Source organism: Exophiala viscosa, assembly GCF_022695815.1.
Source record: "Exophiala viscosa unplaced genomic scaffold EDD37scaffold_2, whole genome shotgun sequence".
NCBI lineage: Eukaryota > Fungi > Ascomycota > Eurotiomycetes > Chaetothyriales > Herpotrichiellaceae > Exophiala > Exophiala viscosa.
The window spans coordinates 2,807,372-2,830,393 of NW_026944354.1; the positions used below are offsets into that span (position 1 = coordinate 2,807,372).

Genomic DNA, 23,022 nt, shown 5'->3' on the forward strand with positions numbered 1-23,022 from the left:
CGTAGTGTAAGGTACCGTCTGCCGTCGGGTTGTTATAACGACATCCATGAAACTGAGGCCCGGCTCCCTGGAGCCTTCGAGTTGATGATCCGAAATGCCGCAAGTAAGCAGCAACATACGACCAGACTTCTCCGCAGCCCCGGAATGGCCCTAAGGACAGTAAGGGGCCGAGGAAGCTCTACACTTCCCCGCCGTGATTGCCCAGAGCTTCCCCAACTGCCCCTGAGGAGGCCCAGCATGAGGGCACGAGATATTGTCAGGCGCTGGCGATGCCAGTTGGTACAGTATGACCGCCCTCCATACCTCATAAGTGCCGCGTCCCTCGTGCCAGCGAAAGCAACTGCACAGCTATTTCACGTCGCCCTTGCCGCAATCCCAGTTCGTTCTCCTGCTCTAGACTGGGCCAGACTTTGTGACCCCTCAAGTCCCAACAGCCGCGCGTACACGAGGTATCCGGACCCAAGCAAGAAATTGAAGCCTTGCAGCACAGACCCGTTTACCAAGGATGGGGTGCATAAGTGGTGTGCAGCGTCAGATCGGTATGTCGAATGTCAAACGTGCTGTCACATGGATATTCCCGAATGAGATAAAAATAAGTTACCAAAACCGTAAGGAAAGAAAATTACAGAACTCGGACCAGATGCCGGCGACACTAAGCAATGTCACTCACTATTTGTTGACAGCTAAGGCCCGGGCGTGCATGAATCTCAGAATCTCTATCTCTGGCAGAAACTTTGTTTGTTTGTTTGTTATGGCCACCAGAGATTATAACAGAATCAGCAACGAGTCAAGTCGGGTCAGCGGGTGCCTTTTGCGGATGGGTGTTCCGAAAGCGAAACAGATCAGGCGAGGCTGATACGCAAGGTTGTGACAAGGTTGTCTGAGGCCGCAATGAGCATACGACCACGGCTCGAGGCCAGTAGCAGCAACGTCCCTGCCCAGGAGCTGCCGACTTCATAATAGTGGACACGACTCCCCAATGGCAAAACTTGTGGGATATCTCATCGGATTGGTTACTCATGGACGACATCCGATATTCCCAGTGTGATATTAGGCAGGAGAAATCTCGATCATAGTATCAAGTTCGCGAAACGTAGGCGACGTGGGCGATAGAATAGCAGGAGAAGGTAATGAAATCTATTGCAGCCCCTGACTGGATTTAAAGTCAGGGACAGAAGTACAGGTCAAGGGCCTTAGGGCAGTCTAGAGCCGCTCGTTTTCTGTGAGAATGTTTTTTTCTGTATTTTCCGATGTTCTGGTTGTAAGACAATACATGGAAATAAGGCTGCAGTGTTTGAGGAATCACCCTTTTTGCCGTTTCCCAATGTGCTCCTCACGGTATTAGCTCAATTACGACATCAGAAGACAGATAAGTTGCTTCGAGCATCGAAAACCATTTCCATGCCCAAAGACAAGATGTCTTCGAGATCTTCGCTCATATGGACAAAACGACCATAGATTACTCCTCTCTGCAAATGGTTGTCAGTATGTGTTCTCAATAAAGAATAAAGGGTGGGAAACTCACTCTTCTTCACCAGTGCCTCTGGAGCCAAGGACCCATTTCGTCTTTCCATGGACATCAGTCTCGTGCTCAAGTGCGATGCGGCTGAGATGAGACAGGACATTCTCCATGTCGGTATCAGCGCGGCTTCTGACATCACGGCCGAGGTTGTCGATCCATTTGATGCTGAGTAGAAGGTAGTAGACAATAGCGACCACGATAGTAACACCAATGGAGTAACCCCAGATGACGACGACGGTGACGACGGAGGTTTGGACGCTGTAGTGGTCCGTAGTGAAATGGTCCTTGGGGATGGTGTTGGTGTCGTGCAAAGGGGGATGCAACCAACCGAAAATACAGAAGAGTGTCGAGATGACGTCGACGGCGAAGATGGCGGCGACCAACTTCCAGGATGGCCAGGTTTGTCCACCTCGAGTAACGAAGATAAGCCAGTTCTCAACCAGCGAGATCTGGAGGAAAAGCATGAGTTGAACATTACCAAAGTTCTGGACCAGACCGCCGTTAGGCAGGTAGAACGATCCGCGCATAATCCAGGTGGAGATGGCAAGAAGGAAACCGAGGATGACCGAGATGACCCAAATCTTGGGCAATTGCCATTCGACAGGTCTGGGTTCGTAGTGAGCGTTGTCGTAGGCAACAGCGATGGTGGCAAGATCGGCGAACAAGGCCAAAAACACGACCAAGTCGGTACGGACAGTCTCGTTGATGATGATCATGGAGGTGGTCAGGTAGAGTTCCAAATGCAAGCAAAGAGCGATACGGTATTGCACGTAGGCCTTCATACGCTGGAAAATTTGACGGGCGACCTTGATGGCATCGACAATAGTGCTGAGACCAGGAGCCAAAAAGACAATGTCGGCAGCGGCTTGAGCGGCTTCGGTGGCACCCTCGACGGCGATACCGCAATCGGACTTCTTCAAGGAAGGAGCATCGTTGACACCGTCACCAGTCATGGCAGTCAAATGACCACGTTGCTGCAACATTTCGACGACCTGGTATTTGTGCTCTGGGAAGACCTCAGCGAAACCATCGGCCTTCTCGACCAAGTCATATTGAGTGGAACCGGTAACACCTCCAGCAATCAGACGCTGAGAATTGTACACCTTTGTACCGAGAGCGAGAAGTTTGCAGGTTTCCTTGGCGATGGCAATGGCATCACCAGTCAACATCTTGACGCTGAGACCGAGGTTCTGAGCTTCCAGGATGGTGTGGGCAGTATCGTCACGAGGGGGATCGAACATGGGCAACATGCCAATGACCTTCCATGGCTCGTCTCCACGCTTGGAAGCGACACCGAGAGATCGGAAACCACGACGGGCAAAGTCAGCCGCGGTGTCACGGTAGTGCTTGGCGGTGGCTTCGTCACATTCGGCGATGGAAAGGACAGCTTTTGGTGCACCCTTGCAGAAAGACCAGTTCTCACCCTTGAGCGTGCAGAGGGTGGTGATGCGCTTGGAGACGGGGTCGAAAGGCAAGAACTTGACAGTCTTCCAGCCTTGTTGCAGGATTTCTCGGGCCTTCGGATATCTCTTGAGAGTAAGAATGGTGATCTTGTCAATGGGATCAAGAGCCTTCAGGTTGTGGGAAGAAGCGAGAGCGGCGCAGGCCATCATCCAGTTGACATCCTCACCCTCGGCGACGTAAGGCTCACGGATGGTAAGCTGGTTGGCAGTCAAAGTACCGGTCTTGTCAGAGCAAAGCACATCGACACCGGCCAAGGATTCGATAGCAGTCAGCTTCTGCACGATGGCCTTTTGTTTGGCGAGATAAGCAGCACCGACAGCCAAAGTGGTGGTGGTGACGACAGGCAGACCGACGGGGACACCGATGATAAGAAGAATAAGTGCGTAGCTAAGCAGGGTGACCGAGCTTTCCTCAGGAGTGGCAATTCCGATGTGATGGAAGAAACCGCCAACCCAAGAAGCGAGAATGAAGAAGACGACCAAGACCAAAAGAGCCGTTCCGATGGAGTCCATGACGGCCTTGAAGTGGCCGGAGTCGTTGGCACCCTGGACCAAAGACGCAGTCTTACCGACGAAAGAGCCACGAGCGGATTCAGTGATAACGGCATAACCCTTGCCTCGCTTGCAACCGGTGGTGTAGTAACAGACATCACCCATGTACTTGTCGACAGCCAAGGACTCTCCGGTGATGGAAGACTGATCGGTAGCGACAATGGAGGTACCTATGTGGTGCTCCTCGTCATCGTCAGATTCAGTGTGGTTGCGGGAGTGGTAGCCCTCGGGGTCGTTGATCATCTCCTTGTATTCTTCGAAACCAGCTGGGTTGTCGTAGTCGCAGATCAAGCGGCATTCACCGGCGACGACGGAACCTTCTTCAAGAAGTAGCTAGAGACGTGCGTCAGAGCGAGTTATGAGCAAAAAATGGAGCTGCATGCAACTTACAATATCACCAGGAACAAGTTCGCGAGCTTTGATTTCTTGCTCATGACCATCACGAACGACCTCAGCCTTCATGGCGATGTCACCCTTCAAACTGGCGACGACATCGGCAGCTTGCTTCTCTTGGTACCAACCGACAATGGCGTTCAGCATCAAGATACCGATGATGACACCGAAATCGATCCAGTCACGCAGACCAGCAGCGAGCAGGACAGCAAGTTCCATGACTAGTTCTAAATCAGCACAAGTTTGATAAAAACTCGCCGCAACACTTACCGTAAAGAATAGGACCTTGGAAGTAACCCAAAAACTTCAGGAACATGTTCTCTTTTTCCGTTGACAGCTCGTTCCAGCCAGTCTTTTTTCTTCTTTCTTCCACTTGGGCGGAGGTAAGACCAGCCTTGATGTCGGTGGTGAGCCAGTCCTCGGGGACTTGGTAGAGCTCACCGGGACCACCTCCCTGTGTGAACCATCTCTTGTAGAAGGGAATCTTCTTCTTCTGTGTAGCGTCGCCGACATCCTCGCCGGAAACTTGTGAAGGTGCCTTGGAGAATCTACGGTCACGGTAGGTCGAAATGAATCGGATGAGGTTGGCGTATTCACCCTCATCCTTATCGGGGTCCCATCCGTCGGCGAAGGAGATTCTTTCGCGCTTGGGGTCGCCGTTCTCGAGATCCTTCTCGTGGTCCGCCATGGTCACTGTTGAGTGGAGATGTTAGTAGGCAGGAAAGGAAAACAAAAGAAGAAAAAAGCGACACTGGCAACAAGGTCGGGCGTGAGGACCAAGCTGAAGGGAAAGAGAAGAGAGAGATGAGCTCACAGCGTACAACCCCTCTTTAAAGGTAAAAGAGCGTTCACAACATGCGAGCAAAGCAAAGCAGAAAAAGAGGAAGGGCGACCTCACCTTTGCGGTCACTGTGACTGGAGAGTTTGTGAGAATGGACTCCACCTGCGATCCGTCAAGCCCGTGGAGCAGCGATAGCTCGAGCAAGGTCCCTGGAACGGTGATGTGGTTGGCTGCTTAAGCTTTCCTTCAGGTTCAGTCAGCGAGCATGCCGCGTGAGCCATTTGATAAGGAAAAGACAAACAGTGACGGCGAGGGTTGGGCTGTAACGCAGTTTGTTTTGGTTACCGGAAAATACGGACCTGGGCTAAAAGTTTGATCTGACAAAGGGAAAAGATCCGTGCAAGGTGGATTCGGTAGGCAGACTATGGCGGTTGAAGATGACGCCGTCAATACATGGGTGCAAGGATGGAGATGCTGCTAAGAAAGGTCGCAAGGGTGGATGAATTGAAAATAAGTTTGATGACTGGTGGGATGGACGAAGAACTGTGGATGGTTGAGTAGTAGTGGATGGGGAGAAACGCCGAAGAGAAAATGCTCTTGGGTGGAGTTTCCCTTCACTGGCACCCAAACGGGTGCAGGCCCTTTTTCCACTGCTGCCATGGCTCGTGTGGTGACTTCCACAGGCCGCTTAGGCGACGGTCCAAGCATGCTGACTCGATCCAATGACGTGAGGCGACGCTGCAAGCGTGCAGCCATTCTTTGCCGACATGATTTGTTTTCGCGCCAGCGAGGTCCTTTGCTATTGCTAGTATCTACGATGGTCATCAGTCCACTAGCTGGCCGTCAAGACTTCGAATATGAGATGCATGAATTACTTATTGATAGAGATCGCATGTCACGGTCCTTCCCAGATGGACGGCAATGAATGACTAAGGAAAGCATGGAACTGGCCTGTTACCTCATTTATTGCCACGAGTTCGTAGTGTATTGAATAGCAGAAGATGATCATCCTGCCACTATTTTCAATCAAGCATATTCATCCGGATGCCCCCAGAAGATACCTAGATAACTTAGGAATCACCATTACTTATGCCTAGAAGACACCCTCTGACGATGGGAGGTTGGGGAGTACAACTTCCATGTCGCTTGATTGTCACTGTGATGTGGCCTACGATGGTAAACCATGCGGCCAAAAGCGCTTGCATTGGGAGATAGCATTATACGGAGTATTCTTCCCACCTGACTATAAATTTTTTACGCAGGTCCATGTTCAAAGGATTGTTGATTGCCTTGCCCGCCGAGTAGTGACAGTACCGTGGCTACCACGACATGGCAAAAATGAGATACTACCATGGATGAAGTTACGAGTATGCGACAATTCAAAAAAGCTACGCAGAAAATCAGCTCAACCATGGCGTTTCTTGGTCGCAACGCCCAGGTCTTGGGGTCGCAACGTCCAGGTCTTGGGGACAAACCATTGTTTCATGGCGGGCATCTGGCCATGAAAGCTGAGATCGGCCGCGACTCTTCGTATCTACTCGTCGTGCTGCACGCAATCATGGTCCCTGATGGACAATCAGTCTTTCACCTGGTGTTGTTGATCGTATGAGGTATCGGCAAAGCTGCGGAGAGCTCGGCAAGGAAGTCAAACTTCAAACACGATGATGGCATCTTGCATTTCACCAGCTTTATCGTAGTCCGAGAGCTATCGGCGATGACCACCGTCTCAGAGTCTCTCAAAGATAACCTTGAGACGTACTAGCAATGACTATGAAATGTGGCTTGCTTTGTCGCCCGGCGGTTTGCTTCGAATCGTCGCTTAGCAGCTACGGTGCCGCTCCTAAAAAGCACTGCTTGATCCCGACTGTTCACCAAGCATGCCCGAGTTCGGAAAGGTGGGCAGGCCCACGCTGACTTCATTACATCGCATCATTGACATGCCATCACAGCCGGACCATTGGGGGAGCTACGGCATTGGCGGCGATGAATGGGTAGCCCGGCTGATCTAGGATACAACAAGCTAGCTCTGGATGCATTCCGTCCTCACAAGTCATTTGAAGGCATTTCTGTATGCGAAATCGTACGGTCTTGTATCGAGAGGGCTATCTTGACAGTTTAACATTCAAGCGGCACTCGTTGATCAACAAGCCCCAAGTCGGGCATGCCTTGTCACTTTTCTCCGACCATGGGCTCCCCAGCTGTGCATAGGATGCACCCAACGGCCACACGCAATACGACACCTGCTTGTCACCAACCTTTTGACGCAAGCCTCTGGCCATTTGCTGAAGCGCATTGCACCAGGGTCTCTACTTAGGCGTATCAGAAATGCAGGGTACCGTCATCGACGTGCTTCCTTCATATGTGATAATCGTGCAGATTCACCGAGGTTTCCGTTGCTGCTGTTTACCCTGGCGATTATTCATCTGCTTGCGCCGTTGAGTGTATGTCAACTGCTCGAGCCTTATTTGTCCAAGTGCGCATGGCCCTCAGTTGGGCAATCATAAGGGATCCAAATTAAGCCTGATGGATTGGAGACCCGGCGCCCGAAGCAGCGAGCCGCACGGCTATCGCGGTTTTGCGAGATTCAAAACAAAGTCGAGGCCCACACTTTGATTGAACACTATTAGGGTGGAAAAGGCCGTGAAATTTCCACTAGTAGGCCAGACGAGAAACAAGCACTGGCTGCAGAAGTGGTTTCTGGGATGGATTCCGGGGACTTTCTCACAGACCCTTCCATAAGCTCGCCTGGCCACGAATCTATGGTTGCGGATCCTAAGATTGAGATTTTGCTCGTGAAATGTAAACAAATCGCACTGGGCAACTGATTGCTGAGATTGGCAACGGGGCCAGCTCTCTGACTTGAAGCACTGGACTCCGGTGCCTAGACTTGATCCTGCCTTACCTTCAACGGTTGGCAGCCTTGCGCGCAGATCAACAGAGACAGGAGGTCTCAGCTTTAGTTCCCTGCCCAGTACCTTTGTTTGTTGTCGCCGTGCACTGGGGATGGATATTGGCCCATCCCACACAAAGCATGCAGAAGCTTGGTCTATGGAAACTTCTGCGAGGCTTCCTTTCGGCGCCACCCAGCGTCCTGCAAACTGGGCGGCCAGGATTTCCGCGAGATCTCCGTGCGCATCCAGTCCCGACTTCTGTGTTAAGACTTGGGCGTCCCTTTCACCAGCCGTACTTCGGCCGTGAAAAGAAGCGTTGAGGCCGTATCTCTGAGCCATTTCCGGAACTGCTGGAAAGATAACCATGTCCACCTCGCACCAGCGCAAAATATTGAATAGAACCATGGATCAAACCCACCTGTGGAAGAAATATTTGTGGAGGCTCGTTTCAGAGTCGGTTTATGGCTGCTGCATTCGGCACTTGACCGACCGCCCCGAATCTGGTTGCCCGTGGCACCCGCATAGACATGCTGGAGTGTCAATTTGAGTTGCATCCACCCAGCGTTATGCTCCGAAGGGCTTACTTGAGGCATTTTCGAACCGCCCAAGGTTGCATGCGCAATGCCGACAAAATTCCAGAACAAAGCCGTACAACTGCAACCAAGGTGCGACACAAACCTTGAGGTATTATTCTGGCAGCATCCAGGTTGGGAGCGACAACGTAACGCAGGGATTCCACCTCTTGGTTGAGTCTCGGTGTCTGAGCGTGCGAAAACTGCGATTGTTGCGGTGAATCCGAACAAGATGGATGTCCTGGCGCCAGAGACGAATTTCGCGCCGCCTCAGTAATGTTCTCAGGTGCGGTCACGCACTTGATTGAATTGCCTCCCACCAACAGCATCAAGCAAAGAAGCCGTTCTGGTCTTCCGCGATTACCTGGACCCAAGCTGATGGCCGTGAATGTGAGCCATGATCGCAACAATTTTACCACTAATGGGATACCAGGTACAATGCCGCAAGTTCGAGAGATAGGTTTGACGAGTATTGGGACGCTTGTCGGCACGCAATACGCCTGCGGTACCTATTATATCCTGATGCACTAGTTTCGCCGAATGTCGACCTCGGTTATTCGCAAGTACGAATTCGCATGAAGATGCACATCAACGACCGTTATCAACGAATATGACGCTGTGACGCCAGTATGCTATATGACATCGCCATGCCTTTAGCGTACACCGGTCGCGACCATTTCATGACATGTTTCTCAGTCTATATGACCAACTCCAGATCCATTTACAAAGTGACCTCATGGTTACGACGTTCGATAACCCCACGGAGACTTCGCAGAAGCGCGGGCATACTTTCGGGTGTTCTTCAACGCTGCACGTTATATGCTCGCGTAAAGATAAGAAACCTTTAACAGATTCAAGACGCTTGTGGTGGTCTCGCGAAGGACGATCAACCACAAGTGGAATCTGTATCCGTCCCGCATGCAGTGCGTGGCAAGCGGCAGGTGTGTCCACTGTTTCAACTGGCAGTTTATCGATACATGTGGGAGAGACTCAGGCAAGATAGTCGGCATTTGACATGGCTGGGACCAATTGATGTGGTTGATACCCCGCACCAAAACGACTGAATCGTCTGCACCTGCACGCGATGATGCAAAGATGAACTCAAATTGAGGTCGAGGTCGACGGTTGATGATGCTAGAGCTGCATTTCCAACTATCTGATGACGCTCCGGTCTTTTAAGGGGAGTCTAAGAACAAACGATGGCAAGACGATCGAACTGCCAGAGATAAGCTTGACAACAAGTGGAATCGCTTCGAGAATCGAATGAATTGTACTTCTATAGCTTGCCCGCTACCTGTCACGGGTGGGTCAGCAGTTGTTCAAAGACAAATCCAGATATTCTTGCCGACGGTTGCATCGGCCAAATTGTCAGTGAGATGAAGGTCAGAGAAGTCCTAGCTAGGCGGCATGATCTGAATGGGAAAAGTGTCACGTGCCAGCCGCTTCTTCGCGTTACTTTTATTGTCACTTCATCTCACGTTCTGTTGCGTTCATTGACAAGTGAGATTCACGACCATCCATTTTGAGAACTCCAATAATGCACATAGATGTGTGTCTACGCGTCGCTGCTGAGCATGGACAAGTTTGAGCACGTTCAAGATGCTGGAAGTGAGACAATGCTGCTGCGAGGCAGAGATGCGAATGAGACCGTGCCCCTTGGGGAGCTTCAGGTGAACCAGTGAGTAGAGGACGTACAAGGTATCCAGATACTCTTTCAGGACAAGAAAGAGACTCCCGGTCTCGCCCCCCGTTCGCGTCTTCTTGGTCAACACTTGCAATTCTCATTTTCCCAGCTTGTATAATGATGGAGATGGAGCAAGAGGAATGTCAATCTGGAAGGGTCGACGACGATACGTGTACAGAGACAATCATGGTGCAGTCTTCGGCCTTTCTTGGTTTGATGTTATTTGATATCGCCTATCAACCCAGGGCACAGCTGGCTGTGAGAAAACATTAAGTGATGGATATTGCTGGATGAGATTATGCGACACCAGGACTAAGTCTGCGTACTTTCTCATTGAGCTGTGTTGTCATGCGTATCGGATTACTTGTTGTTCATGGAAGCAGGAGCAAGGTCATCGTTGATGGCAGTGTACCTTCCTACGTGTACAGTGATTGTGTCATAAAGACGACGACCTCTTTCCTCAACGACCTTCTTCCTCCCTTTTCTCTCGCACCTGCCTCACTTTCGTCTCAGACTGCGCCCGCGTCTTTATCTGCCCGCTTCCCTTCTCTTCCTCTCTCTTCTCTTCTTCATCATCACTCCGTCCACCAATCTCTCTCTTCTGCACCACCACAAAGTCCAACATTCCTCCTTGACTTGGCCAGTCTTCCTTGTGTCTGTGGCTTGTTCTCGCATTGAAGACTCTGCTCCCTTGCACCATCTTGTCCGTCAAAGTCAGCTCATACACCTGCATCATGTGGTTCTACCATCTGCTCCTCCTGGCCATGGCCGTCTTCGGTCTTGCCGAAATGATTCCAATGTCACAGTGTGCCAGTGCTTCAACTTCAGCAGCAGGACCAGGCTGCACTATGACCTACACTCCTTACATGGCTCCTCAAATTGCTCCAACCACCACAATCTATGCTGCAATCATGACAACTTACTACTATGTGAGTGAATTTCCGGCGCGATTTCATCCTTGTTCACTAACATCGTCAGATCGTCGACTGCCGCTATTGCACCGTCACCAACTTCGAAAACAACCCATCTCCAGTGGTGGGTTCTGTCCTCATCTTGGCTCCCCGGCCCCTTACTGACTTTCACAGGGACCGTTCACTACAAAGACCACGAGTTCCATGCTCACCATCACTCGAGTTGAATGCATGGAAGAAACTGCAGCTTCGACCAGAGGAAGTTACCATATTCGTGGATATGAAGAGATTGAACCAGTCCAAACCCAGGCCGTCGAACAAAATGAGTTGAATGAACAAATTGGCTCTCACAAAATTCGCCGTGAGACCTCAGCTGTTGCGGCTGCAATCATGGATCTTGCAAACCAATTCAGTGCCGACATCCTCCCGGACATCCAACTACTCCCTGGTCCAGCTGCACAGTCATTGACGGAAATCTTGTCTGCCCTGTTTGCACTCAACATTGCAGACTCCGGCCTCAATCTCACTCAGGCTTGCCAGCAAGTCCAGACAACAGAAATCAGATATTGGTTGCTTGATTCCAACCTCAATCCTGACCAGATCAGTGCCCTGATCTGCTGGATTGCACGAAATGGCTACGACTTCAATACTACTCGTGCCGATGTCATCTCCACTTTGGAGGCTGCGGTCTGGGGTCTTGAAGTCGCTGCCGGCTTCAGCAACAACCTCACTACGATCTGCAACGACCTTGATCTCTTTGGTGCAATTGGTGGCGATCTGGGCATCAACACACAGCAGTATCGACAAATCGTCTGCCCCAACCTCTCTACTGGAATTGCCACTTCGTCCACCAACGCTGGGCCAACTGCAGTCATCCCGTCCGTGTCCAATGGTACAACCAGTTGGTCCAATGCCACAATCGTTCCTATTCCAGCCAGTGGTGCACCTATGGCAACCGGCAACGCCTCTTTCTCTGGTGGTGCTCCTTATGCTGCCAGCAATGCATCCTTGCCTGGCACTGGTGCTCCCTGGGTTTCAGGCAACGTCTCTGCTTCGGACAACAGCTCGACCTGGGGTCCACCCATCTCCTATACTGGTAGCCTCACAAGCTGGCCAGCCAACTGGACTCAAGCTACTGGTGTCAGTGGTACTGCTGTTGCTTCCGACGCCATGCCTGGCCCATACTTCGGTACTGGCCTTCGAGCACGTGTACCACCGAGCCCAATCATGAAGCGGTTCTACCCAGCCATTCCCACCACGACCAGCCAGACCACCTTCAAGCAATACTGAACGGCATGAAACCCTCACTGGGTCCTTTTCTGCCAAGTGTGGTGACAGGATAGATGGACAAGTGAATCAATACGGGTCGTCATGATATGCATATGAGACGACCAACGAAAGAGTTCTGCACAAATAATCAAAGTATGATAGAGAGCTTCGGATGAAAATGGGCTGTACATCTTAGCTTGAGTATGGTATTACCACAATGTTGTAATTCAATGGCACCTTGCTGCCTTCAGTATTCTCCCAAAGTACGCTTCATCTCCCTCAAGTCAGACTTCATCGTTTATGACAAAGAACTCCTCGCATCCAATCTTTAGGAATGTGGACCTCGAAACATTACAATTGTCCCATGGGGTGCCGAAGTTGCAATCTCAGTCACTGAGCGACTGTTCACGATGGGCGACGCATCAACGCAGGTTGTCGTAATGAAGATGACGCCGTACTAAAAGGGACAGACCCGATCTGGGTCTCGCGACGGACGAGGATGAACCGAGGGCATACAAGGCTGTCACTGTTGTCAAAGTCCAGAAGAGAAAGCACTAATATAAGTGAGGTTGGCAATAAGGATGAGGGATCGATCATCAAGGCATATTGTATTTCCTATACCACCAGTGCGACCTCACATAGAAGAGACACGGCGAATCTCCATATAACTAATATCTCACTACCAACGCCGTATCCCATGGTCATTCCATCTTCCCACCTCAACCTAGTCAACCTCTCTGCCAGAACTTGAGGATAATGGAATATAGGTGACCGCTACTCACGACTCGTGAGACGGAAAAGAATTTTGAAGATGAAAAGAAATCCTTGACATCGACACTCAAACGCCGATCCATGCACGCTCAACGCTAAAGTTGTGAGAATTCGTAAAAGTAGGTAGCTAGCTGATCTCGCGTGTCCCAAGGTGAATATTGGCGCAAGCTAATGTGGGAATGTGACTTTTATATCGGCATGACAATACTTGCCCTCGGTTGCCTCTCTATGATGGTATCGGTCGGGTGAAGCGAGCTCATCGAGTTGTCTGGGCCCACACCGTCCTTGTTCTGGAACACTTTGTTCAAATTGATGGCAGACTTTATGTAGAGGAAATCGATGGCCTTTTGATCTCGGAAGGGGTTAGGGGATTTGTCCCAGGCATGAGGCACGCGGGGGATCAGCTTGCTGTCGATACGTTTGCCGAGTTTCTCGAGCCGGTCGGCGAAGACTTGACCCTCGCGGAGCAGCATGTCCCACTCGCACAGCCACATTTGGATGTCCTCTGGAAGGCCGTCGACAAGCATATGGTCCTGTGCCAGCCCGGGCGAGGCATATGGACTGCAATGATCGCCCGCCATGTCTGGCGGAGGGAGGTAGGAGAAGTCAAACAGGTCCGTGAAGGTCTTAGCCAGGCATTTTTTGGGATTGCGTGATTCGCGAATCTTGCGCGACCGGGACATGGTCCAGTCGAGCAGCGGGTACCAGGCGATGACGGTGCGAATCCGCAGCGGCGTCTTTGTCTCCTTGCGGACCAGATTTTGTGTTGAATGCACGGGAGTTACAAAGTTCTGGGTTTCTTGGGCTTGGTCTCCATAGTCGTTGGCCTCGGTGTCGCTATGCATGGTGTGTGATGAGGTCGGACTGAACGCTTTGTCATCTGTGGCATTAACCTTGCGGTGGTAAGCGAGGCGCAATGGAGCTGCGAATGTCAAGTTCGCCCCAGCTGAGAAACCAGACAAGGCTATGTTTGTCTGGTCGATGTGTAGTTCCGCAGCATGCTCTGCGACCCATAGGATGGACTCGACACAGTCGTCCACGGGTCCGGGGAAGGGGTGTTCCGGCGCCCGACGGTAGTTGACGCTGACAAAGATGGCATTTGTATATTCAAGGACGACTCTTGCCCAGTATCGATCATCTTTGGCGTCGCCCAAGCAGAAGCCACCACCGTGAAAGTTGATCACAACAGGGAAGCGGTGATCGGGGTTTCGGCTAAGGAGAGCTGAATGTCTGGGAGGGAGGTAGAAGAGGAGATCAATCGGGACGTTGTCGGTAGGGATGTGGTGTGTAAACGAAGGCTTGGGAGGTCGAGGCGTAGCCCATGAGTGGAAGAGCATTCCAAATGACATGAGGGACCGCCACATGCGTGCTCTGTATTTCAGCGCTTTCCTGGAAGGTATATCTTTACTCGACAGGTGATGTGACATTGAACGAGGCCTTCGAGAGAAGGGTTCCGGTTCGAAATCAGATGCATCCTCAGTATCATCGATTGCCGAGTCATTTTGGAAGGTGTCTATGTTGTTGAAGGTGACCCTGGGAAGACCAGGGCTCGCAGGAGCTGCAAAGTCTTTGGCTTCAGTCATGTCGTAGGAGTCTGAGGAGGACGATTCAATTCTCGATGGACTGGGAGGCATGATGAGATGCGCATCTCCACCTGGGAGGCAACAGCGGTTATAACGTTTGAGGTTGCGGGCGCCGACTGACAATACACGGCGGATATCAGAACTGGATGTTTGTCAAGATGGAGTCAAGTAGAAGGCGCAGTAATTGTCGCAGTCCGAAGAGCAGGTTAGTGTTACGGAAAATGTACGAAGAGTTGCGAAAGTCGCAGATGATGGAGTCCGGAGATGATTTGCTTGGGATTGGGAGCATGTCTCGTGTATACCTCGCCTGTGGTCTGGATAAATAATCGTATGACGCGGCGGCTGGCATTGGGGCTGTGGTGCATGGTGATGTTCAAGAGTCCCCTGAAGCAGTGCCCGACAAATCAAATATCACCCGCATTGGCCCCTAATTCATTGACCCTAACGCTGTTATCGGCCTTGTGCCGGGTGCCGCCACCCATACTCCGTACAGAAGGAGGAATGGTTGCGAATTCGATGCTCGTCAACTATGCTGTTCTAAGACACCCGGGCTCATAACCTGTCAAGAGGACCAGGTCGAACAGAGGATAACGTCATATATCTCTATCATTACATCGTTAACGTTGCTCCATCCCAGGTGATATTACACGCTGCTGGCTTCTTTTGTGCCACCATTCTCGCAGGTATGTATGAATTAGGGTAGGAACATGCGATGTGATCTGCGTGTCAGCTTGTAGGGCCTTGGTATACGCGTCAGAAACCTGTATCGCAGTTCTTTGTTACAAAGAGACAATTCTCTTTAATCACCGAGCCATAAAGCTAATGTTTGGAACCAATCCTTGATGAAGAGTGAGTAACTCTCCGGAACATATATACCTAGGTAGGTACCCGTCCCCGTTGCGAAGCAGCTTGTTCTTATGAAGACAAATTGTTCGATATATCCTTCCCATGCTGACCCTTATGGGTTTGTCTTCTTACTCACATCCCATGCCGATGACGTCCGGCTGAGGGAATCTCTCTCTCTTGATTAACTGCTCACGTGATCAGTACTTTTGAGGGTCAAACATGCCAGAACCGGATACGCATGGGATGCTCGATGGACATTGTCGAAGTGTCGTAAATGGTAGGTATATGTTCCAACCATGTCAACGGCGTCCTTGAGCACTTTTACAGAAAATAGAACCAAGCAATGTCTTTTCCCACACGACAAATGATCGCAACTGGGCCCTTGCTTATAACTATAGGCAATGCCAGGGCCTCTATCATTGGCACGGAGGGGCAAATGGTGCCCCGCCTGAATAAGCAGGTTACAATTCGGTCAGGGGGACAGCCTCCGATGCCGAAAAGGATGTGTTGTGGAAGCCTCACTAGCCCTTCCAGACAATCCCGGTTGCGTGGCTGCCCATCTTGTTCTGGTATTCATCACTTCCTTGCTTGTCATTATTCGCGTTGTGCACAACTTACCTGCGACTTGTTTCTGTCTGGGATTCAAGCCAGTTTCCGGCGATGTGCATATTACCTTGATATCAATCTCAAACCATCCGGCCGTCTGACTGCGATTACGGCACGAACCCCCAACGCATGCGCCCTCTTATCACATTTGAAACCTCACCGTCCTAAATCTCTGTGCTTCCGTCTTCCTGGTCCGAACCAGGTCGCTATAGCCAAAAGACAGCCTGCTCTACTTGCGAGACCGTCGAATCCGACACACTCTGGGTCCGAACCCGACGACCGATAATCAACGTAATCAAGGAAGTCCTTTCGTTGGCCCCACGGCGCTGCGAGGCTCTCCTGAACACTCCAGTACCAACCTTCAGGTCAACACATTGCCGGAAAATTCATACATCGGCGACTGCAAGCACTTTGTATCTTCCCAAGTGTTGCTTGCTTGATCGCAATCATGAGTGTCCTTCGCAAGTTTTCCAAACACGTCCACTCCAACAGCGGCACCGAGTCTCCAAGAGCTAGCGGTGAATTCAGTCCGCCAGCCTCGCAGAGCCCTGCCCCTCAGCGCCGCTCTCTCGCTCAGTTTCTGCATCGTGACAAAGACAGAGACTATACCTCGAGCGACAATGAGTCGGACATGAGTGATTTTGATAGTGATGGTTTGAGCAAGAATGCCCAAAAGAGAGCGGCCACAAAACAGAAAAAGAAGGAACAACGTTCCAGGCTGAGCCTCGAGCATCGCGATGACTCGGAAGAGCGTGCCCGGCAGAGGCTGGACGAGGCTGCTAAGACCGAAACTCCAGAGATGAAGGCCAAATATGGCGAGCTGCCTCTCATGCAGTCCACCACTCGCTATGCCACCGATCGTATCGACATCAGTACTATCACTGAGGAGATGGTCGGCAAAGAAGTCACATTCCGCTGCAGGCTACATCATGTCCGGGCCATGGGTGCCAAGTTAGTCTTTCTCATTTTCAGACAACAGATTTCCACGATACAGGGTGTGCTTGTAGAGAAGCCGGGCATGGTGTCTGCACTCATGATCCACTGGGCAGAACATCTGCGTACTGGCAACATCCTGTTGGTCAAGGGTCTCCTGCAGAAGCCTCAAATCCCCGTGAAGTCGGCCTCGATCCACACCATGGAGGTGCATGTTAGAGAACTGCTTATCGTCGTCAAACGTGACGAACCTGGTAAGTACTCGTGATCTTCTGGCCGAGTGACTTGCGCTGACCAATCTAGTACCTTTCTCTGTTCAGGAAGCTGAATTGACGATCCTCGATGAAGAAACTCAGAACGACGGCCGACTGAGTCAGATCCCTGACCGAGTCAGACTTGCTAATCGTATCATGGATCTGAGGACTTCCACTTCCCAGTCCATCTTCCGCATTCAAGCCGCCGTAGGGAACCTCTTCCGAACCGCACTTGACGAGCAACGCTTCGTTGAGATACACACCCCGAAACTACAAGGTGCCGCGACCGAGTCTGGTGCTTCCGTGTTCAAAGTCAACTACTTTGGTAGACCTGCATTCCTTGCTCAATCTCCCCAGCTTGCGAAACAAATGGCTATTGCATCCGACTTTGAGCGGGTCTACGAAATTGGCGCTGTCTTCAGAGCTGAAAACTCGAACACTCACCGTCACTTGACTGAATATACCGGCCTCGATCTGGAAATGGCAATTGAGGAACATTATCATGAAATGATGGATGTCATTGACCATACCCTCAAGACCATCTTTTCTGGGATCTACAATAGGTATCGCACCGAAGTTGAAATCATCAAGGAACAGTTCCCCAGTGAGGATCTGGTGTGGCTGGAAGAGACCCCCAGAGTTCCGTTCAAAGATGCAGTTCAACTTTTGACCGATTCCGGCTGGCTGAATGAGGACGGAGAACCAGTCAGCCCTCTCGAGGATCTGGCAACCAGAGACGAAATCCGTCTCGGTGAGCTTATGAAGGAGAAATACAAGACGGATTATTACATCCTGGACAAGTTCCCAAGGTCTGCACGACCTTTCTATACCATGCCCGATGCCAACGATCCTCGGTACACCAACTCATTTGACGTGTTTGTCCGTGGTCAGGAAATTATATCTGGGGGTCAGCGTATTCACGTGTCAGAGATGCTCGAGGAGAATATGCGAACAGTTGGAATTGACCCTGATGACATGGCTGAATACATGGAAGGTTTCAAATGGGGTGCTCCACCTCATGCGGGTTGCGGTGTCGGTCTCGAGCGTATCGTCATGCTCATCTTGAAGTTGGGCAACATCCGTCTCGCTTCGTTGTTCCACAGGGATCCCAAGTCATTCCCTGCCAAACCACAAGTTGAGAAGCTTAGACATCCAGAGGCAGATACCCTCAACCCTGTCTGGCGACAAGAACGTGGCCGCGAAGTCGCTGTCGAAGACAGAAAGATGCCTGATCTGTACGATCTGGTGGCCAACTATGGTGACGCTACCTCAACATCCTGGGGTGATGAACGCTACAAGATCTGGCGTCACGCCGAGAGTGGCGCCGCGGTGTCTTACGTCCCAGAAGGTCATTATGCAATCCTTCCGGGTGACCCATTATGCGACCCGAGACAATATTACCGTGTCGCCGTGGCTTTCCTCCAATGGCTCAAGAAGGAGACTAAGCTTAAGCCGCTCTGGCTGTTGATCAGTCCGGAGATGGAGGAAGTTCTTGGTGAGCGACTGGGCTGGAAGACACTCTCTTGTGTGGCAGAAGAACGAGTTGATCCTCACAAGAAGTCGGCTGAATCGGATCCAGAGGTCGCAAGGAAGATTCGCAGAGCTCAAGCCGACGGTGTCAAGATCATAGACGTCCCCCACAACGAACCGGTTCCAGAATCGGTCAAAGAACGCGCTAGCGCTAGGGTTAAAGACTGGCTGTCCAACCGCAAGGGCACTCAAATCCACCTCTCCAACATTGACCTGTTCCGGGATGAGAAACACCGACGCTACTTCTATGCGGAAGACAAAGATGGCAAGCTTTGTGGTATTGCCGTCATGGCTGAGATCGCCCCTCGAAAAGGCTGGCAAGCCAAGTATACTCTTGACTTCCCTGGCGCGCCGTCCGGAACCATCGAATACATTACCACGCACGCCTTGAGCGTTGCTGCCACCACAGGCGTTCGCACTGTCACTTTCGGTGGTGGCGCAGCGAACCACCTGACACCCGGTCATCACATGAGCGGCGCCAAGGTCAAGATGCTTCAGGCAACTTATGATGCCATTGTCAAGCAGTTCAACTTGGCAAGAAAGTCGGAATTCAGAGAGAAGATGGGTGCGGTGGCTGATCCTCTTTGGATCGCTTATCCTCCGCACGGCCTTGGTTCCAGGGGTATTAAAGCTATCATGAGGTAAGTTCTCGGCCCTGAACGAGTTGTTTTGTGAACGTGTCCACTAACGATTTGCGAACAGATTCTTCCAGGACTAGAAGCCTGCTCGTCCTCGCCGTGCGCGCATGATGACCATGTGCTATGGGCTGCTTGCAGCAATGGCCATGAGCGATCCAGCTTGTTGGCTGGAATCCCAATGACGATTCTCAGGTTCGTCTACGATCCACAGACTGGGGGCATCGTCGCGCTCGACTACGCGAGAAGCGAGATCAGAGGATCTGAGTTAGTGAAGCGAAAGCTGAATGGAGTATTGAGGCGTAAGCTCGACAAGGAGTCGGGATACAGAGCCGAATGTTTATGAACTGAATGTACCGTTGGATGGAACAAAGTCTGCAATGTTGCCCACATATTCCCCCTTCCGTCTTTCTTTTTCACGTCAGTCGTCGAAGGACAAGTTTAGATACATCGGCGCCTCCGGACGAGTTCAGAGGTAGAATAGAAGCCTTGAGACATAAAATCAATTGTGGAAGCAACGTCAACATCTTGTATCGTAGAAGGTACCTGATTTTAAAGCACTGGCCGGCTTTGTTGTTCCTCGTCGCCCAAGACAGGACCGAAAATCACCCGACGTACCCTCGGAAATGGCGTCAGACTACTCCATAGGGATCTCCAAATTTCACAAGGAAGTCGTCTGCGCAGAACAGTCTGTGTCTCTCCCAAGCATGCACTCGGTAACATGATACCTACGCGCGCCGTCGGGCGGGCTTCTCGGGTACGACTAGAGTCTGCCTCAAAGCTCTTCCTGCGATACTCCTCCACCGCTCCACGGGCGCCAGAAGAGAGCGACAAAGCGCCGTCTCCTCGGTGGCTGTCCGACACCAAGGCCCGCATAGGAAAATGCATTACCTTCGGCATGTCCAAGTCCTTGGTCGACGAAGCGGGTCAGGTCTTGGGGGTCCTTGGCCGAGACTGGCGAGCCTTGACTGCCGGTAGCGAAGGGTTTCTGACTGACCCAAGAAGAGCGGGCTTGCACCGGCACAAAATCGTCTGGGGAGAGCAGGACTCGATGGGCCACGTCAACAACGTCATGTATGTGCGATACGCGGAGAGTTCAAGGTGCAATACGGTGCGCAACTTCGCGAAACACGTCGATCCAGTGCATCGAAAAGCGTGGGAAAACCTGTTGTCGAACCAAGGTATCGGACTGATATTGAAGAGCATCACGGTGGACTTCAAGTTCCCGATGACCTGGCCTGATCGGATCTCGGTGTATCACAAGTTGAGATCTTGTCCGGACGAGAAGACCACGTCTTTGGTCCTGGATGTGCTGATTCTGTCGGAGAACAAGCAACGGCCGGCGGCGCGGTGTCTGGAAGAGTCTGTCATCTATGATTACCGGGTGAGCAAGAAGAGTACCATGGAACCCTTTATGGTTGAGCAACTGCGCACAACGTTTGAGTTACAAGAAACTGCGAAGAGGGAGAATCTGGCCAAAGTCCAGCTGATAGAGGAACAGGTTCGACATTTGGAGAAGCAGAGCTGGGATCGGCCTGATGCGGTGGAAGACTTTGGCGGTGCGACGAAACAATGAAAAGATTTGCTAGACCTACCATCGACGAAAGTCGACGCGACTGCCATAAGAGCTACCGGCGATACGAGGACACATGGCGCCTGAGGACGATGGAGTCAGTCATATGGCTTAGCTCCCGTTGGCCGAGCTGTGGGAAAGGTGCTATAAAAGCCAAGCCATAGCGTATATGGTGTGGCTTCTTGCAGCTGGGCAAGTCACCATTGCAAGCGAGCAGGATACCGCTTGTGTCGAGTGTCCTCTGCTTGCGCAGAGACCGGCTTCTTGCTGGTCATCATAGAAGCAAGCTAAATCAGCACAAGTGCTGCTGATGTACCAAATCGGTCAGGCACATCGGAGGATCAGTGGAAGGGACTGGACATATAGATGAACATAAGCGCTACTCCAGCGCGGGTATATATTGCCACGACGAGGAATGAAATGTTTGTTCTGCTGTTGACCAGTGTTTTCCCCCAACCAGAATTTCCAACGACGACCTATTAGAGCACAATGAAAATAGCCAAATATATCCAATCATATCAACATGTAACAAAAGAGATCTTAGAATTCTCCCTGTCCTGATGACTTCCTCTTGCTGACGCTGCCAAATCTCCTCTTCAAGCCGCCGCTCAACCTCCTGAGACTTCCACTTCGGCCTACTGTTTGACCTTCGCCGTCGTTCCAGCTGCTTGGTGGCACCGCGCCGGAAGAGCTACGATGCCGGCTTTGCAGCTCAATGCCCTCATCTCCTTCAGCCTTCGACTCCTCGCCGATGTGGTGCTCCTTAAGAGCTTTTTCGATGCTGTAGCTGGGTTCTCCTTTGCCCTTGATATCTTCTGGCAGATATTGAATGCCAGGCCACCGCTTATAAGCACCACCTTCAGGTCTCCCTTCGGTCATCATGTTTTCACCTTCTTCGTAGTTGTACACATTGCCCATGCGGTCGGAGTTGCCCGGAGCATAAAGGGCCACTCCGTCTAGAGGTCGATGACCTCTGACACTGTCGACAATTCTCTCCTTCGGAGTAGCTTTCAAGGCCTCCAGGTTCGAGTCAGCGACGGCTGCTAAGGGGGAATTGGTCGAGTTGTTTCTGGCAAACAAGGTCGCATCATAGGGTCCTCCATGGTGCCATGAAGTACCTCCGCTACGGTCTAAGTTGTCGATCGTGTCTGGCTGAATATGATGTTTTCTGGTGGCGTGGCGTGCGCGGTCGGCAATGTACTTCTCTTTGGCCAACTGATCCAGTGGTCGATGCGATTTATCGCCAGGGTAACGCTCCGTGAGAGAGGATGCCCTTCTACGGCCAGTTTGTTGCCCACCAAATGCCTCCTGTCGGTGGCTTGGTGAGCGAGGAGACTGCTGCGGCGAAGGGAACCTGCCGTTTGGAGAGTTCCCAGATGGCGGAGGCGATGGATATGCTCCGGAGTTGCTATTGCTTTTGGTATGCAGCGAGGCACTTCTGTTGATTTCGTTGGTGTTTACAGTAGAGAATGACCCCTTGCGATATGGATTGTTGGGATTGTGCTTTGACAGTCTCCGTCCTGGTGATGATCTTTCCGGCTGGGGTGACTTGACTGGAGTGGTGGATGCGCCGCCACGGAAAGAATTGCCAGGACCGTCTTCTTGAGACGGATCGGGCGCGTTAAGAGGATCGAGGAGATACTGTGTGGCCTGGTGATGGGCCGTCAGCCTTGCGCACCGACGGTGACCTCGGTGGCTGGAGGAGAGCTTACCCATTTCTTATCATCGGCGGACTCCATCTTTGCGATGAAGATGTCGAAAACGATATACAACTGGTCAAGTCTGGACAATGGTCGCGTGAGATCAATGAGGCGAGACGAAGAAGCTACAGCTTGCGCCTTCAGCAATGGCAGCGGTCAAGGTGTTGTGTGAAAACGAGTTTAGTTGCACATTGGAGAGAAGCAACGATTGGAAGTATGGCGGACTCTCCGGGTTCATCAGGTCACGGCTCAGCGGGGCGCTGGCGATGTCATGGTGGGCACTTTGTGCACAGTGAGTGGATAAGCTTAGGTGCACACTGCACAGTAGCTATTCAGAGTGCCTCGTGATGCCTGGGGTGTACGTTAGTTATTGTTAAAGCCACCCCAAATTGGTCCAATTATTGGCCTTAAACTGCAACGTCATACGCCAATATCGACCTGCCATGCGGATTTGGTACCTTGACGCGTACGGCAAGGACGGGTACTCCATAGACTCGGAACTAACGAATGTACTGCGTACTCTTCATTATTCCTGGCTACACTGTGTGCGTTG

The 23,022-nt window shown here is 51.5% G+C and overlaps 9 protein-coding genes across 9 annotated transcripts; 5 read left to right on the forward strand and 4 right to left on the reverse strand.

The window, feature by feature from the left end:
* The first annotated feature begins 27 nt into the window (after window positions 1-27).
* On the forward strand, window positions 28-631 carry EDD37DRAFT_622861 (uncharacterized protein). The gene has a single exon (XM_062816085.1). It carries the CDS (start codon window positions 85-87, stop codon window positions 583-585), a length of 501 nt encoding a protein of 166 aa, XP_062673512.1. The 5' UTR covers window positions 28-84; the 3' UTR covers window positions 586-631.
* Window positions 632-1,459: 828 nt separating this feature from the next.
* Window positions 1,460-4,618, reverse strand: EDD37DRAFT_647289 (H+-transporting ATPase; the record flags this gene model as incomplete). The annotated part of the gene is made up of 4 exons (XM_062817846.1): window positions 1,460-1,469; window positions 1,526-3,870; window positions 3,928-4,151; window positions 4,201-4,618. 4 exons carry the CDS (start codon window positions 4,616-4,618, stop codon window positions 1,460-1,462), a joined length of 2,997 nt encoding a protein of 998 aa, XP_062673513.1.
* Window positions 4,619-6,991: 2,373 nt separating this feature from the next.
* EDD37DRAFT_269359 (uncharacterized protein) lies at window positions 6,992-8,433 on the reverse strand. Its single transcript, XM_062810934.1, has one exon. The coding sequence runs from the start codon at window positions 8,005-8,007 to the stop codon at window positions 7,276-7,278; it is 732 nt and encodes a 243-aa protein (XP_062673514.1). The 5' UTR covers window positions 8,008-8,433; the 3' UTR covers window positions 6,992-7,275.
* Window positions 8,434-10,355: 1,922 nt separating this feature from the next.
* Window positions 10,356-12,298, forward strand: EDD37DRAFT_269376 (uncharacterized protein). The gene is made up of 3 exons (XM_062810935.1): window positions 10,356-10,787; window positions 10,837-10,893; window positions 10,944-12,298. Exons 1-3 carry the CDS (start codon window positions 10,593-10,595, stop codon window positions 12,057-12,059), a joined length of 1,368 nt encoding a protein of 455 aa, XP_062673515.1. The 5' UTR covers window positions 10,356-10,592; the 3' UTR covers window positions 12,060-12,298.
* Window positions 12,299-12,893: 595 nt separating this feature from the next.
* Window positions 12,894-14,550, reverse strand: EDD37DRAFT_269378 (lipase). The gene has a single exon (XM_062810936.1). It carries the CDS (start codon window positions 14,441-14,443, stop codon window positions 12,998-13,000), a length of 1,446 nt encoding a protein of 481 aa, XP_062673516.1. The 5' UTR covers window positions 14,444-14,550; the 3' UTR covers window positions 12,894-12,997.
* Window positions 14,551-15,204: 654 nt separating this feature from the next.
* EDD37DRAFT_269380 (uncharacterized protein) lies at window positions 15,205-16,211 on the forward strand. The gene is made up of 2 exons (XM_062810937.1): window positions 15,205-15,515; window positions 15,580-16,211. The coding sequence occupies exons 1-2, from the start codon at window positions 15,458-15,460 to the stop codon at window positions 16,128-16,130; spliced, it is 609 nt and encodes a 202-aa protein (XP_062673517.1). The 5' UTR covers window positions 15,205-15,457; the 3' UTR covers window positions 16,131-16,211.
* Window positions 16,212-19,377, forward strand: EDD37DRAFT_269389 (aspartyl-tRNA synthetase). The gene is made up of 2 exons (XM_062810938.1): window positions 16,212-17,031; window positions 17,081-19,377. Exons 1-2 carry the CDS (start codon window positions 16,293-16,295, stop codon window positions 19,204-19,206), a joined length of 2,865 nt encoding a protein of 954 aa, XP_062673518.1. The 5' UTR covers window positions 16,212-16,292; the 3' UTR covers window positions 19,207-19,377.
* Window positions 19,378-19,862: 485 nt separating this feature from the next.
* EDD37DRAFT_622902 (thioesterase-like superfamily-domain-containing protein) lies at window positions 19,863-21,188 on the forward strand. The gene has a single exon (XM_062816086.1). It carries the CDS (start codon window positions 19,918-19,920, stop codon window positions 20,770-20,772), a length of 855 nt encoding a protein of 284 aa, XP_062673519.1. The 5' UTR covers window positions 19,863-19,917; the 3' UTR covers window positions 20,773-21,188.
* On the reverse strand, window positions 21,189-22,780 carry EDD37DRAFT_622903 (uncharacterized protein). The gene is made up of 2 exons (XM_062816087.1): window positions 22,482-22,780; window positions 21,189-22,419 (listed from the first exon to the last, which is right to left on the reverse strand). Exons 1-2 carry the CDS (start codon window positions 22,506-22,508, stop codon window positions 21,310-21,312), a joined length of 1,137 nt encoding a protein of 378 aa, XP_062673520.1. The 5' UTR covers window positions 22,509-22,780; the 3' UTR covers window positions 21,189-21,309.
* Window positions 22,781-23,022: the final 242 nt, after the last annotated feature.